Genomic DNA, 14989 nt, shown 5'->3' with positions numbered 1-14989 from the left:
ACGGTATGTGAAGCCAACACCATGTTTGGATTTCAAATCATGGAGAAAACAGGACAAACAGACTATTTCCTGGCACGACCAAAGCAACAATCACCGATCAGACATCACGACTCACGAAACTTCATCGCTCAAATTCAACAGTTTTAATGATTTGACCTGTCTGGTTCGTTACTGATAAGAGTTAAACATAAAAAGACCTTCACATAGAGAACATGACCGCTCCTGCTTAAGGCAGCTTGTCACTTAAATCAAATAATAAACAACCACATTCTTAAAAATCTCTCAACTCAGCCTCTTCAATAGTGATTATATCCTTAATTTATGCCAATTTGTCTTTTTTAAAGGTTGTCACATTACATAAAAGTTAATATCTCATTTGCTTTTATATCCAGTAGAACCAGATATTGATCATGAAATTGAAGGACGAGAAAATGGGGATTAAAATCTTAGTTGAGAACGAACAGTGTAAATTTAAAGAGGGTCACTGTAATAATTAGATTTTCTTACAACAGGAGCTAGAGGCTAACATACAGTTATTTTTAAACGACAGATATTGCCTTAAATTGCACATGACGTCATCTCTCACTGTATGCCGTCATCTATTAAGTCTTTCTTCACTGTTTTTTTTTAAAATCTCCTCTGCAGCTGAGCAGATAAATCAAAGGCACAAACAAATAAACGACGACTCACTGACGTTTCATCAGGCGAGATGAGAGTAGAGAGACCATGAGAACAAACTGAACATGGTACAACTCAAATTTTTTTTTTTTTTTTTTTTTACATTTGTAGCCATCTTGAAACGTAAACATGACATGATATGAAACACTCTTTCGACTTGACAACACGTTGACGGGTTGAAGAGCGGCAGGTCTGTTTGCCGTTCGATGAGCTTTTTCAGAGTTTCTGACTTTGGAAACAGTCAAATGTGTTGGGTCGCCTTACGAGATGGCTCCAACCCATAAAGGGCATTTAGTCTTCAGTGTGTGTGTGTGTGTATGTGTGTGTGTGTTGTGTGTGTTGTGTGTTGTGTGTGTGTGCACTTTTAAGGTGTTGGTATGTATGGCTGTAAGAAAGAGGGAGCTCTATTGCTCAGCCTGATCTTCAAGTCTGTATGCATCAAGATGGCTGCTTTAAAGCAACAGTAATACGTCCAGGCTTGTATTGCGTGAACCGTCGCAGCTTTCCTAACTGTTATAATATCTCGTGCGAAGGTTCACATCGGCCCCTCAGGTCAGCGTGCACTGTAGGTGAGGCACATGTTCGCTGCATTCAGAAAAGATGACCCGCCCTCATAGTGCACAGGTTTCAGGGGGCTTTTAACTGGCGTTTCGGGAAAGGCTTACTGAGTTTAGGGCCACTGGAGCCGCCATCAGCAGTTTGGGGACGGGACAGAAATGGGTTTCCATGGGAACGCACTGGAGCTCCACCGGATCAGGAGTCAGAAGCTCAGAGGGGTCTACTGGAAGACAGAAAGGGAGGGAGTGAAGGGAGGAGCTGTGATTTTCTACCGACACAAAGAGCTTTCAAACCTTCAGTAGGAGAAAATTCAGTGAGCTTCAGTTAGTGTGCAAAATATTTATAATGTGAAGCCAGATTTCCAAATTACAACCAAAACAAGTGTAGAAAGTTTTGACTAATATGGGTTTGAATAACTGTTTCTAATATATACATTTCCTATTTTTAGATTGAAGCAGCCAGTATTTTTTGTGCTATTTTGCACTAATTCATATTCATATTCAGATTTTCCCCCCTAAATTTCATTCTTTATGCCAGATGGAAAACACTCACCATCATGTGACAGTAAAACTCTCCATTAAAAGCTATGCTATAATTAAACTGAACTGGTAGTTATCAACTCTTTCATGTAAATAGAAGTTATGGTGTCATACAGCTGTTGCTCACTATTAATCATTTAGTCTATAAAAAGACAAGAAGAAGAAGAAGAACGTGACCATTCCTGATTATTTTCCGATGGAGACTTTAGTTGTTTTCTGTGGTTTTTGCAGTAAACTAGTGTTCTGTATTATGAGCAGTGGGAGTTGGGAAATAATGTGATAAGAGAAATGTCGGCCAAACAAAAGTAGATGCAACATTTAAGCCTTTATTTGTACAAAAATGAACAGCAGCAGATGTCTCCTGGTAGAAGAAACTGACTCACACTATATGTTGACTGTGTGCAGAAACCAGGAACAAAGAAAAGAGAAAAACAAACCAATGGTAATATTATTTATTATTATTATTTTATTATGTTTGTGATCTGTTGGCGATAATCCCTTGTAATAGGTGCCATTAATAATATGGCTCATTTCTATGAGTATTTTAAAAGAAACTACCTCTTCAGCTGGTCAGTTTAGTGATGCGTCATACTCGTCTGTGCCAAGTTTCGTTACAAAAATTTATTACTTCATTTTAAACAGACTTAAAGTGTTACCATTATTTTTATCAGTATTGTTCAGCCGTTGTCTGTTGCTAAACTGTCTGGGAACATTTTGCCATGAAATATGTCCTAATCTGCGTGACAGACGTACTGTATGTTGAGGAAAATTTTATTATAACAAAGACGAGAGTTAAGGCGCTTCATTTATGTCAGCGTTGAAGTGTCACACACTCACATTACAAAGAGCAACAATGAGACTGAGACAGAAAGTGTGGCAAGATATGGTTCAAACTGACATTTTAGATGAAAACAGTTTCCTATTTCAGGGTAAATCCTGTTTTCATTTGCTCACGTCACAACAGCCTGAAAAGTGAAGACAGATGAAAGGTGAACATAACACACGTGAGACACCACAGGCAGGCGTTTCTTTAAACTCATAAGAGACGACTAAGGACAAGACTCGGAGCCTACAGAGCTAAAATAAAAGAGAACTGAAATGAAAGAGCAAACCTGATTCGAGGCGGCGGATTCAGCGAAAGGAACATTGGTGACTGGGGTCGAGGCCGACGAAACAGTGGAGGTGGTGGCACCGTGCATCATGGGAACTTTTATTCAGGCGAGTCAGACGAAAGACAGAGGACGAGGATGTGGGCGGGGAGGAGGAGGAGGGGGGGAACAGGAATGATATGGTTACCATGGCAAAATGTGTAGGTTCAAAAGTCATGGCACAGGTCAAGTGATATTGCCAGGATGAATTTGAACAAGTACCGAGACACATGCAAATGAAATAAGAGATAAAGAAAAATACATATTTAATCAGCCAAACCAGTTAGAAAATAAATAAAAGGAAATGCATCGTTCACCAACACATGGTAGTTAACCAAACAAGGCAATACACAGTCATACAATCTGATCAGACCGGAGTATCTGATAATTGTATTCGGATGGACGAGGCATGTGTATGAAGAGAGCAAATGATCAATACAACAACTTATTTTCATTATCGATCAATCTATTATTTTTATGATTAATCGATTGTTTCTCCTAAAAATGTCAGAAAATAATGAAAAATTTAAATTTCCCAGACCCCAAAGTCTTCAAATAACTTGTTTTGTCCAACTGACAGTAAAACTGATATTCAATCATATAAAAGTGAGAAAAGCAGCTTGAATCAGCAAATGTTTGGCTTTTTTTTCTGTTGATCGACTAATGTTTCAGCTCTACAAGGAAGAACAAAAAACTATAACATGACACTAGTTCATCTTTCTCCTACGTTTATGTTTTCAAATAATCGAGCACGATGAGCAAAATGATTAAGAATGATTATGAATCATATTGGTTAAAATCTGCAGATAAAAATAACTTATTTTCACCGATAGTTTGTGATTGTGTCTGATTTAGTGACTGTTTCAAAAGCTAAACTTTACATTCAACACATAAATGTCATTTAAACAAAGACAACACGGACACATTAATAATTTACATTAATTACAGTATAAAAGTTTTGTATAACTTTATGCTCCTGTGATTTGCATCATATCTTTCGTTGCTATCCAAAACAGGTTTTTTGTTTAATTTTGGGACAAATTAAAGAGGCAATTTTACACATTAAAATCAGCTCACAAGTAACTCAACCTGTGAAAAAAGAGAGAGAAGATAACCGTGATGACGTCATCAGGGTTATTTCAGGTTGGAGGCTGAAAACGTAGAACAGAAAGTTTGAGTAACAAACTGGAGGATGTGCAGGATGTGTACATTTATCAGACAGGGAGGGTTTAATGAAAATACGCTTATATTGCTTAAGTTAAGTATGAGAAATGCAGGATCCATACCAGGAATTAAAATCAGGATGTGTCAGTCTCAGCCTCTTTGACCGTTCTTATTTTAATATAGAAATGTGACGAGAAAGCTAGTCAAGAGTGCAATGTGATAACACTTGTCAGTCTGCTGGCACTTAGATTAATATTAATAATATCAATAATATTAATAATACTACTCAACTGGAAGCAGGCAACAGCCCCTACTCATGAGAACTGGATGAGAGAAGTGATGACGCATTTAGATTTAGAGAAAATAACATTTTCATTACAAAGACAGGAGGGTAAGTTCTCCATAACATAGTCGCCTTTTATAAATGACTTCAACCAGACCAGAAACTGAAATATTAAATATGAACACCACCATCTTCACTACTAGTTACCCACTTACTCTTTACATCAGCTCCACTTGATTATAGAAACAGAATACAGACAGACCCTCTATAGATACACTAATGTGTTTATTGACAGATGTTATAGACATTCACCTTTTTAAAAAAATCATTGTTTTATTTTTCTGTTTGTTGGTGAGACTCAAAATCTCTTCTGTGTATTTTATATTTGTATTATATAACATATACTGTTTTATTACAAATACAAAATACTTTATACTTTTTATGGTCTCTTATGTGGATAGTTGTGTTTTACAAGTTTTAATTGTTAAAAGCACAATAAAACAGTGTTAAAAAAAAAAAAGAAGATACGTGACTGAATGAAATCAGAGTCCAGAATGTTGGACAACAATCACTGCAAATATTTTCTCTTCTCACAAACAGCAAAACAAATCCTGGAAAATTATTTAGTCGTAACTTAGAACAGCAGGAGTCAATCCTACATGAAACGTTTTTCCTTTTTCTGCTTCCTAAGTTTTTTTGCTTATACTGTATAATATTACCATCATAATATCAGCATGCAGAAGTGGCGAATGGGGTATGAATGAAGAACACAAGGACAAGTCAGGTCATGCATAAAAAGAGGTGGTCTCATGCGCACACACACACAAACACACACACACACACACAGACGATGATACCTCCTCAGAAGCCTTTTACGATCTGACCATCTTAAGCATACCTGACACTATATCTTTCTCTGTGTGTTTGTGTAGGGAGATAACTGTAGCTTTCTGAATCTGAAGTCACAGTTAATAATATTTCAGTAGTAAATAATAGAATTTCTGAACAATATTATCAGAGATAAAAGGTCTGTATAGTACTAAATCTACTAAACTGACATCTACAAAAATAACAAAATGAGTGAACTGTTTGCTCAACAGTATCTGCACTAACAACCACCACGTTTTCTACAATGAAAATACAATTTATTTGGATATTTTTACAATCAATTTTGTGAATATTTACATTGCACAACTTTAATAAAACTGGGAAATGCTGCTCTACACTCCTGTGCTCAGTCCGTCCCTGTACAGCTTAGTTTTGGGGTGTTTGTAGGGGGCTTGTACAGGTGGAGTCTGGGAGGAGAGAGCCTACAGGGAGTCCCCTCACCACGGAGTCCAGGCACTGACAGGAAGCAGCTGGGGTTTTGCCTACTACTGCTCCACTCCCGCTTTTCCCAGCGGCCCTCCGCTGCCAGCGGGGTCGAGGGTTTTCTAAGCTCTACAAGAGACAGGAGGGAGGCTTACAGCACGAGCACCGACTGCCGGCCCTCGTCCTTCTTCCCTAAGCTGGCTGCACCCATGAACACACACCAGGCGTGTTCGCACACACTTCACATGAATCAATGAATTGCCCGAACGAAGCATGAGTCATTTAACAAATTGGAAATCAGTGTGATTGCCTTCGTAATGTCAAGAAAGCAGACAGGCAGAGATGACACACAGATATGTTGCAACAAAAAAGACAAAAAGCCTGAGAGCTCCAAAATTAACGTCTATCATGTCCTTCAGCAGCTGACACAATAATCTGAGGTGTATTTTCCTTAAGACCCATTAATTTTTTAGCAAATATGAAGTGATTATATTTTTCTTAAATTTCTGTTTGTCTGAGTTTAACCTAATTACCTGCAAATTTAATTCACTTTACATAACTGATGATCCATTTTCGAAACAAACCATATTCCTTTATATTTATTTCCAAACCTGCAGAAAGGAAATGAATCTAAAAAAAATAAACAAACAGTATAGTACTGTTTTTAAAATCATCCTGGGGAGGTAACACATCACAGTGAACATTTAGCCACCTTCATTTTTTTGCCACAGTAACATTATTGTCCGTATAATGTTTGTTGAAGGTCCGGCTCACCCACACAGGTGTTTCCACTCTGATTAGTCCTCAGGTTGAAGTTACATGAGGTCACCAAACACAATGAACTAATAAGAATTATAAAGGTGTAATTTTAGCTTTGTTACATTAGAAAAGCACAGGTGTAAACAATTAAATTAATGATGGCTGAATTAAATTTAGCTGCTTCAGTTTCAGTGTCCTGGTATTCTGCATGCTGGCTCACTGTCACACTTTCATGGCTTAACCGTCAATGATATAAATAACACCTGTGCTTTTCTGACAAGTCAAAATGTCTGCTGTGAAAAAGGTTTATAGCGTGTGGAGGGTTGCAGCGTTAACTGCAGGCACTTGTGTGGCTTTCAGTTTAACAACAACAGTCCACAAGTTGTACATTTTACAGGTTTTTATCAAAAACTTTATTATCATTTTCCTCTATTGTTGCTCTGTCACTCACCCCTAATCTACTGCTTGTGTTGTTTCACCATACAGTCATACAACAAGGATATAAACATTCAATATTTTGTGAACGTCAATCCCACCCCTCTCTCCAACTGGCTGGACGCTGGAGATTGAACTGACTGAGTCAATTTGTTTATTAAGCAAATACATCTTGACCCTTTCCTGTTTGAGATGAAATGTGGTTTGACTGCACCTTAAGAATGAATCTAATTAGGCAAAATACGTGAAAACATCTGTGTTGGTGAACCATGCTGTTAAAGAGTCCTCTGACATCCAAGGTGTGAAAAAAGACAAAACCTTTTTCGTGAAAGTCTCTACCACATCTTCATGATCAAAAACATCCATATTTGCTTGATATCTAGATTTCTAGATTTCACATTTTGAGCCTCTAATTTTCAAATGTTGAAAGTCAGACATGCCTTAAATGCATACGTTTTTTAAACACTTCTTCTTTGACAAAAAAAAAAGAAGCTTTGACTGAGATATATTATCTGTCCTACGTACGACAAGTTTGTCATGTTGTACTGGTATGAACTAAAACCAGTGGCTGCCTAGATGGTAGAAAAATGCATTGATGTTGTAAAAAGTGTCAGTACTGAAACCACCAGCATGATCCTTCCAGTTGTCTTTCATCAAGGTCATTCCATACTAACCCATCCACAAAGTATACTGCGTACTACCACGTGTAGTTACTATTTCCTGCTTTGACACAGCTGACCTACCAAAGCCTCCTGAGGGCACCACGAACAGAACAGATCCTGCTACATTATGCAAAAAAACAGGTGGGGAAAACAAATACGAGCACGGGAGCAAACGAGGACAGTGAGAGGAAAACAATTGGGAAAAGAGAAAACAGATAGATGGAAAACATGGACGGGGAGTTGTGGCAAAGAATGAGGTGTTATTGTAAACAACAGGTCGAGACAAGTCAAGAGGTTCGGGTTAGAGCAGGAGGCGACATCGAGCCTGTCACAGTCAGTGCACCAAAAATAAGTTGCTGATAAGGATAAGAGCACAAAAGCAAAATGCTTTCCAAGCCCTGATCAGTATTAGTACAGTGCAGTAATAACTGTGTATAATAAATGTGCAAGAGGATATGTAGTCTACCTTTAACACAGAACAGGTCCAGTATGTGGGTGTTTTGGATTTAGACCTCTACAGTATGTCTAATTTAAGCCTATCAATAATTCATGTCTGGCAGCCTTCAGGCCTTTCACGCACCACTGTTGCTTTACAGTTTCCAAGAACTGAAACATGTTCAGTTCACTGTTGATACCTTGTGTCCCCTGTGTCGTCATGTCAAATGTCTATTAAAATACATTTTCACACATTTTTACATTAAAACCTTGACGTCCATTTAATTTTTTTATTCCATTTTATGTATCTAGAAGGTCTTTTTATGTCACTGGCACATCTTTGCACAAAAAAATCATCTAAGGCTGCAGCTAACAATTATTTTCATCATTGATGAAGCTGTTTCTTAAGCTGTATATTATTAAATTAAGTAATTATTTAGTCTATGAAGAAAATAGTGGAAATTCTTATCATAATTTCCCAGAGTCTCCTGTGACACATTTTTATCTGACCATCAGTCCAAAACCCACAAAGACACTATTTAGAGATATATGAAAAAGAGAAAATCAGCAAATCCTCACATTTGAGAGGCTGCAAGAACCAGCAAATATTTGACGTTTTTGCTTGATAAATTTGTTGAATGAATTGTCAGTCTAAAAAATGTTGGCAGTTAATTGTTGCCAGTCAACTAATCTATTGATGACTAATGACTAGCTTCAGCACTAACTGTCACTAAGTGTCATCCAGACACTTTAAGCCAAACTGTCCTACTTCAAACCTCAATTTAAAAGATAAAATCAGGTCCCTCCTGATGTTAAGTAGGAAGCCAGATTTCTATTTAATGCAGAAACACATTTGTTTAATACAGCGGAGACTACGAGGGCTTGTACTAGCTGTCTCCTTTGATCTGTCTCATTTTCTTTTGTTTTCCCAGCAACGTTCATTTAATTTAATAATCAAAACAAAGATTGATTAGCAGGACATCACACATCTCCAGGCTAATCATAGATTGGCTAATAGAAACTGCAATGCAACCACGCACCATCATTCCTACATACTGATCTACCCATCGCTTCATGTTCATTGTCTGTTTTTTATTTGCACTGATTACTGTAACATGTGTTCTCTTACGTTGTTTATGGCTTCAACAACTGTCATCACATGTTGAGCAGCAATGAACCAAATGCAGGCAACACAACAGACAGTGGAAGAAAGAAGCGTGACATGTGAGGAGGGGAAAAGGCGAGGCGTTACCCTGTAGAAGCTTTGCACAGACACAGCATGCAAACTGTTATTATACACCTGTAACTCCTTCTTTCCTACTATGTTACCTTGTTGTCTAACATAAAATCCCTTGTGTCTGCCCAGAGCACTGGTGAATCAAGTACCAGGGGCTCACGCTCCATGATCTGTAATTTGGCCGCTGCGTGTATGTATGAGGTTAACAGAAGATGGACTGTATCTCATTGTTGCGGATGTGTGCAGAGACTCACCAGTGGGGATAAAGGCTGGTTGTTGGAGCTGCATGTTAGCCAGGGCTTGCTGGTAGTGGAACATGCTGGGGTTAAAGACAGTGGCAGCAGCTCCGTTGCTCTTCTCTAAGATCGGCCTCTTTGGTAGCGACTGCATGGCCGCTGGTGGCAGACCCTGGCCAGCAGAGGAAGGAAAAGCAAGAAAGATGTAGACATTAGGCTCCGACGCTGGCACAGTCAGGCTATTAACTTGTCTTCACAGTATATTAACACTCTACTGGAAACAAAAAACTGCATTATTTAGTGTCATCTCTGAGTAAATATATAGTCGCACTGTACTGTAAGTGCCCTTTAGACTCAACATCCATTTAATCTGGATGTTTCTTTTTACCACCACAAGAGGACACTGCAGTATCTAAGATTAGCTGAAGTGATGTAGGCCAGCCCCAGAGGTCAGACCAAGAGCAAAATGGGATTGCTATGATTTCATTCTCTAATGGGGCCGGTGCTGAAACATCAAACTGCAGTGGAAGATAACCAAGAGAACTTTTTACTCACTATAGACAAGTATAAATGCAACAAATTATAGAAAAAAAGTACCACATTGCAGGGTTTTGCTTACAAAATTGATTCCTTTTTCAAAATTAAAATACCATGAACATTGTTTCTTATTCTTTTCATTTTACTATTTTGTATCATTTTTATCAACTGTTTCTCAACATCAGCACTGCAGATCGACCTGATTATGTTACAGCTGCTCACAATGCTAACTTTAGCTCTTGTAGCTTACTTCACTGAGAGTACGGGCTCACACACATGCACAGCAGCAGACATTCATGGAAAAAAAAAAAAAAAAAAAAATCCCCGGGCTGCGTTATCAAATTTCAACCCGGTTGGGGGATACCATGATACCCTGATCCTTTATTGCATCAGTAAACAATATCCAAGTGGAGAACAAGAAAATCTTCTCCTGTTTCAGTGACAGTGCTTCGCTGAACAGATATGATGAATGTTGATTTGTAACTTTTAAGAAGGTGAGCATCGGTTTACACCTGTTCTTTTTTCTGTTGTCTTGTTCAGCATATAATAGAAAGACAGCTGATGAGATTTCAAATCTTTGACCACTGTTTATTTTTGGTAAAAACAACAAAAAGAGTGCTCAGTGTTTGCCACTGTCACTGTGTTGAGGAGGACTCACCAGGGCTGCGGACGCAGTGTTTTGACTGGCTTGATGCTGCGCAGCCTTTATCCTGGCCTGCAGGTGAGCGGGGGGATGGAAGTACTTGCACTTATCTCGGCTGCAGCGGCCCTTGATGTAGTCCATGCAGACAATCACCGAGTTCTCGCTGCAGTCCACCATGCCAGCCTCCAGGGGGTGAGCGTAGCGGCAGTCGCTCTCACCCCGCGTGCAGTTACCGCGCTGGAATTCTCGACAAACCTGGCAGGACAAGCGGGACCGCTGATCAGCATTTACCTTTCATCATACTTTGGCCAAACATAGAAACACAACAACTGTACACACATACCTCCAGCTTGTCTGTGCGCACATGTTTTTGTGCGGAGGTGCCGTTGCCCATGGCTGCTAGGCCGGTGGGACTCCCGGGGACCAACAGGGGAGTACTGGGCAGCAGCTCAGGCATCAAGCCCATGCCTGGGCCCATGTGGCTCAGATATGGACTGAAAGCCATACTGGGACTCGTTGCCAGGGAGGGCGTCACTGGGAATGTTGTCTGAGGGAGGGAGAGATCGGCAGAGATGAGAAAGACAAACAGTTATGGCAAAGCTTTCCCTAAACGTAGCAGAACATTTGGTGGCAACATAACCAGTATTGTTCCGTTTTTACAGCAACAAAAAGCAACGAGAGTGACAGACAGGAAAGAAGGAGAGAGAGATGCAACAAAGGTCACTGATTGGAATAGAAACAGGGACGTTACAGTAACTATTCGGCTACCGAGGTGCTCCCATCATTAGTATTTTAGCAGGTAAATAGCGTTTCTTCAAACACGCTGCAGTGATTGATTGAAACGTTGTCGTTTTAGTTTGGGCTACTCACTATGGGCTGCAGCTGTGCTCCAGGCAGCATGAACTGCATCTGTTGAGCCAACATGGCGGCTGCGGCCTTCTGTTGGATCAGATTGTTCCTCCCGTTAATCTCCAGCTGGGTTTTCAGGTGTGGAGGTGGGTGCAGGTATTTACAGTTCTCACGTGTGCAGCGCCCCTGAAGAGGAGAGAGGATGGAGGACAGATGAGAGCGAGAGCAGACATGGTGACACTGACACATTACAGCGACTCTGGATTTAAGGGAGATGAAGTCCCGTAATAGGGAGATGAGAATAATGTGATTGAGATGCTAAATCAATCAAAGACCACATGACTCCATCACCAAAAATAAAAAAGCTCACATAATCGCAGCACTTGATCCAACATTAGCAGAGGATTCAATCATATAATCAAGTACAATTTGTTATAATAAACATCAACAATCAAGTGTGTTTTTAAAGCAGAACTACATCTTGTAAATTCTGGTGAAATAAAGTACTAATGAAGTCCCAGAAGAGCTTGATGCTGGATAATTCATGCAAGCACTTTCTAAAAATGCTCATCATTAAAAAGTACTCCATGCTGGAAATGCCAACAATCTGAGCAAAACAGTCATGTAGAAATTTAAGAGGCACTCATTTAAAGTTGTTTGTTGTTAGTACAACAATGCAACTGTACACAGGAATTACACATTTTAATAATTCATTTGTAACTCACTTGGCAACTAAACTGTACTTTTTTATCTTTTCTTTTTATACAAATAGCACGTTATTTTTAAAGCAATGTGAAATGACAGGTGGAGTATTTGAGCCAGCTTTGAATTTTTCCACAGTGGCACAGCAGAAGTCAAACAAACTGACAAGAGATAAAGCTGGAGGGTGAAAACATGTGCTTGACTCTCACCGTCCTGTAAGACAGATTCTGTATCTCTACCTGGTGTTTATCAGTCTAATAAATAAGCTACTTTCCAGAGAGAGAAAAAACAAATATTTCAGAGCTCATATGAGGTTCGATGGGGTAAAGTAAACCTACTTTATTTATAACAATATGATGTTTTATTGAAAGAGATACACTGATATGTTAACATACCATCAGCGTCGGCCACAAACAGCAGGTTACCAAATTAATAAAAGTATCAGGATTTTTTTTTAAACATTTAATTACAATCGGCTGAGAAGATGAACTATTTTTTCACCTGGATTAGCAGTAAAACGTTAGTGTTAGTGTTTACATACCAGTATATAAAGTATAGGTGGGAAACTAATCTCTTATTATTGATTCCTGGAGGTATTTTTTATCGCTCGCCACCTCCAGGAGGTCAGAAAACCACACACCAGAAGAAGAAATGTCCTGCTAAAGGATACATAAGCAAGAGGAGTGTTTGCTGACACAGGGTTTGCCAGTACGCCGGTCAACTGAAGGACAGTTTTCATTAACAAAACACACACATACACACACACACACACACACACACACACACACACACACACACACACACACACACACACACAGGGGTATCTCAGTTTTCTGACGGAACAATGTGCTCCAACAACTACAATTTGGTATAAAATATGTCAGCCTTAACGTGACTTTGTTAAACATGCTAATCTAATGAACACAAAGCACCTTTCATGACTATTTATCAACAAATGTGGCATGAGACGTGTTGGCTGAACAGCCAGTATTCTGCTGTTGGCCTTGTGTGCATAGTCAAAGCTTTTGTATTTGTCCTGCATGCAAAGCTTCATTCAACACATGCAGGTTCAAACAACAGCAGCAGTCAGCTTATATGACCCGAGTATTATACTTATTTAATCAAAGTATGAGCCTTTTGCAATAAATGTGAATGAAACTGCAAGAAATGGCAACAGAACACATTTGCAGAGTTCACACAGCTCAGTATTATTTTGGATTATGAATTAAACTGATTACTGGAAAGAAGTTGAACCATGTTTAAGGCTGACTGAAAGAACTTGTTGTTCTTTATCTGATCATCTGATGAGCCGATACCTTTCTGACTTTCCGTAAAAATATCTGTATCTGTACTTAACCCTGTAATCAATGCAATATTTTACATCCAAAATGAAGCTATGCATCCAAAACAATGACTTGGTGATTATTCTGCATCAGCAGCCTTTGCCAAATATTATTTTGAGCAGAAAAAAATTCTTAACGCTCCTTTTTACTTGTCACTTTTGGCTTCCTGACAAACAGTAAATCAAATTTTAGCCATTTATCTAAAAGCAATTCATTTTTCTCAAGAACGTCCTTTAAAGCAGTGTCCTTCCTCCCTGCTAGAGTCTGTGGGGAAGGTGAAGATGGTGCTGCAGGAACACTGCAGGTCAACACACACTCAGGGGAGAAACTGCAGTCTCCATTAAACCCCTGGGCAGACAGCAGCTGTCTGCTCCTGCAGATGAGCTGTTAACCCTGTAAACTACCTCCACTAAGCATCAGCCACATGCTCTGTCATCAAGCCACACCCACACAAACCAGCTCTCATTAGGTGCCCGTGAGCATGCCGCACAATTGACAAAGCACTAAAGCAACGGAAAATAAAAAAGAGTCAGATAACAAACTGACGTCATGGTGCAGAGACTCTGACGGTGATAGATGATGTCGCACTGAGATGAGGACACATAAAAAAGGGGCTTAGCAGCAGCAGGAGCACTATATAGGACAGAAGGAAACTGCAGTGCCTCCGATCGTATACCGCCATCCAGGAAGGGATTCACACGACCTCACACACCAGACAAAAAGCGGACAGAGTGGAGTGTGTAGCAGCCTGAAAAATGGTCAGGATGGTACACAGGCTTTACACAAACACTCTCGCCTACACTGGAGATGCGAGCAAGCTTTGCGTCAGCAGGCTGTGTGTTTAGGGATGAGTCTGTAATGAGGAGTGAGTCCCATGAGCCCAGCAAACCTGCTCAAACTCAGAGGAAAAGAAAAGTGCCTATTAATGAGCCTAATGATCTTTTTTATGCACAGTGTGCTCCAAAAAACAAACGCCAGACCAAATGACTGTCTGAATTTTGAGTTATGGTAGATATAACATATACATCACCTCTATTTTTAAAGATTTAAAATCTGGGTTAGAGAAGGAGGCCAATGAAAAGTGTTGTTGAGGAGAGTATTGGGTCAGGAATCTCCTTTTGGTAGCCATAGCAACACACTACGCAACACAGAGAAAGTCCCTCTTAGTGCAGTTGTGTGTTGTTGATGCATTCAGAGAGGAGAGAGACGGGATATCAACCTGTCTGCTCAGACAATAATACGATCACCAAACTGTTAACTACATTTTTTGAGCTGTAATAATGATGGTTTTCTTCAGCTGAAGCATCGCTGAGCTCAGGTTTGGGCTTGTTCTCATATGTGACAATGATGTCATCCAAACAAGACGCTGCTGTTAAATCTACTGTATGTTGGGCAGGTGTGACGGCCACACTAATCATTTGAGATGACAGCAGCACTCCGGTTAACAAGGTAAAAAGAACTAGGCAGTGA

The 14989-nt window shown here is 39.6% G+C and overlaps 1 protein-coding gene across 5 annotated transcripts in view; it reads right to left on the bottom strand.

Annotated features, from left to right (window-relative positions):
* Nucleotides 1-14989, bottom strand: part of mbnl3 (muscleblind-like splicing regulator 3) — a 31484-nt gene that overhangs the window by 5951 nt on the left and 10544 nt on the right. For 3 of the 5 annotated variants that reach the window (XM_067599527.1, XM_067599528.1, XM_067599526.1), the window contains 5 exons: nt 11496-11660; nt 10969-11172; nt 10641-10880; nt 9464-9617; nt 1344-1459 (listed from right to left, as the gene is read on the bottom strand). In XM_067599527.1, the coding sequence (XP_067455628.1) occupies nt 1344-1459; nt 9464-9617; nt 10641-10880; nt 10969-11172; nt 11496-11660 (879 nt within the window). Of the gene's footprint in view, nt 1-1320; nt 1460-2887; nt 2983-5699; nt 5811-9463; nt 9618-10640; nt 10881-10968; nt 11173-11495; nt 11661-14989 lie in introns of those variants that run through there. The other 2 variants (XM_067599530.1, XM_067599529.1) reach the window with 2 other exon arrangements.

The sequence above is a fragment of the Thunnus thynnus genome, chromosome 9 (assembly GCF_963924715.1).
Source record: "Thunnus thynnus chromosome 9, fThuThy2.1, whole genome shotgun sequence".
Classification (NCBI taxonomy): domain Eukaryota; kingdom Metazoa; phylum Chordata; class Actinopteri; order Scombriformes; family Scombridae; genus Thunnus; species Thunnus thynnus.
This window is presented reverse-complemented; position numbering and strand designations above follow the sequence as displayed.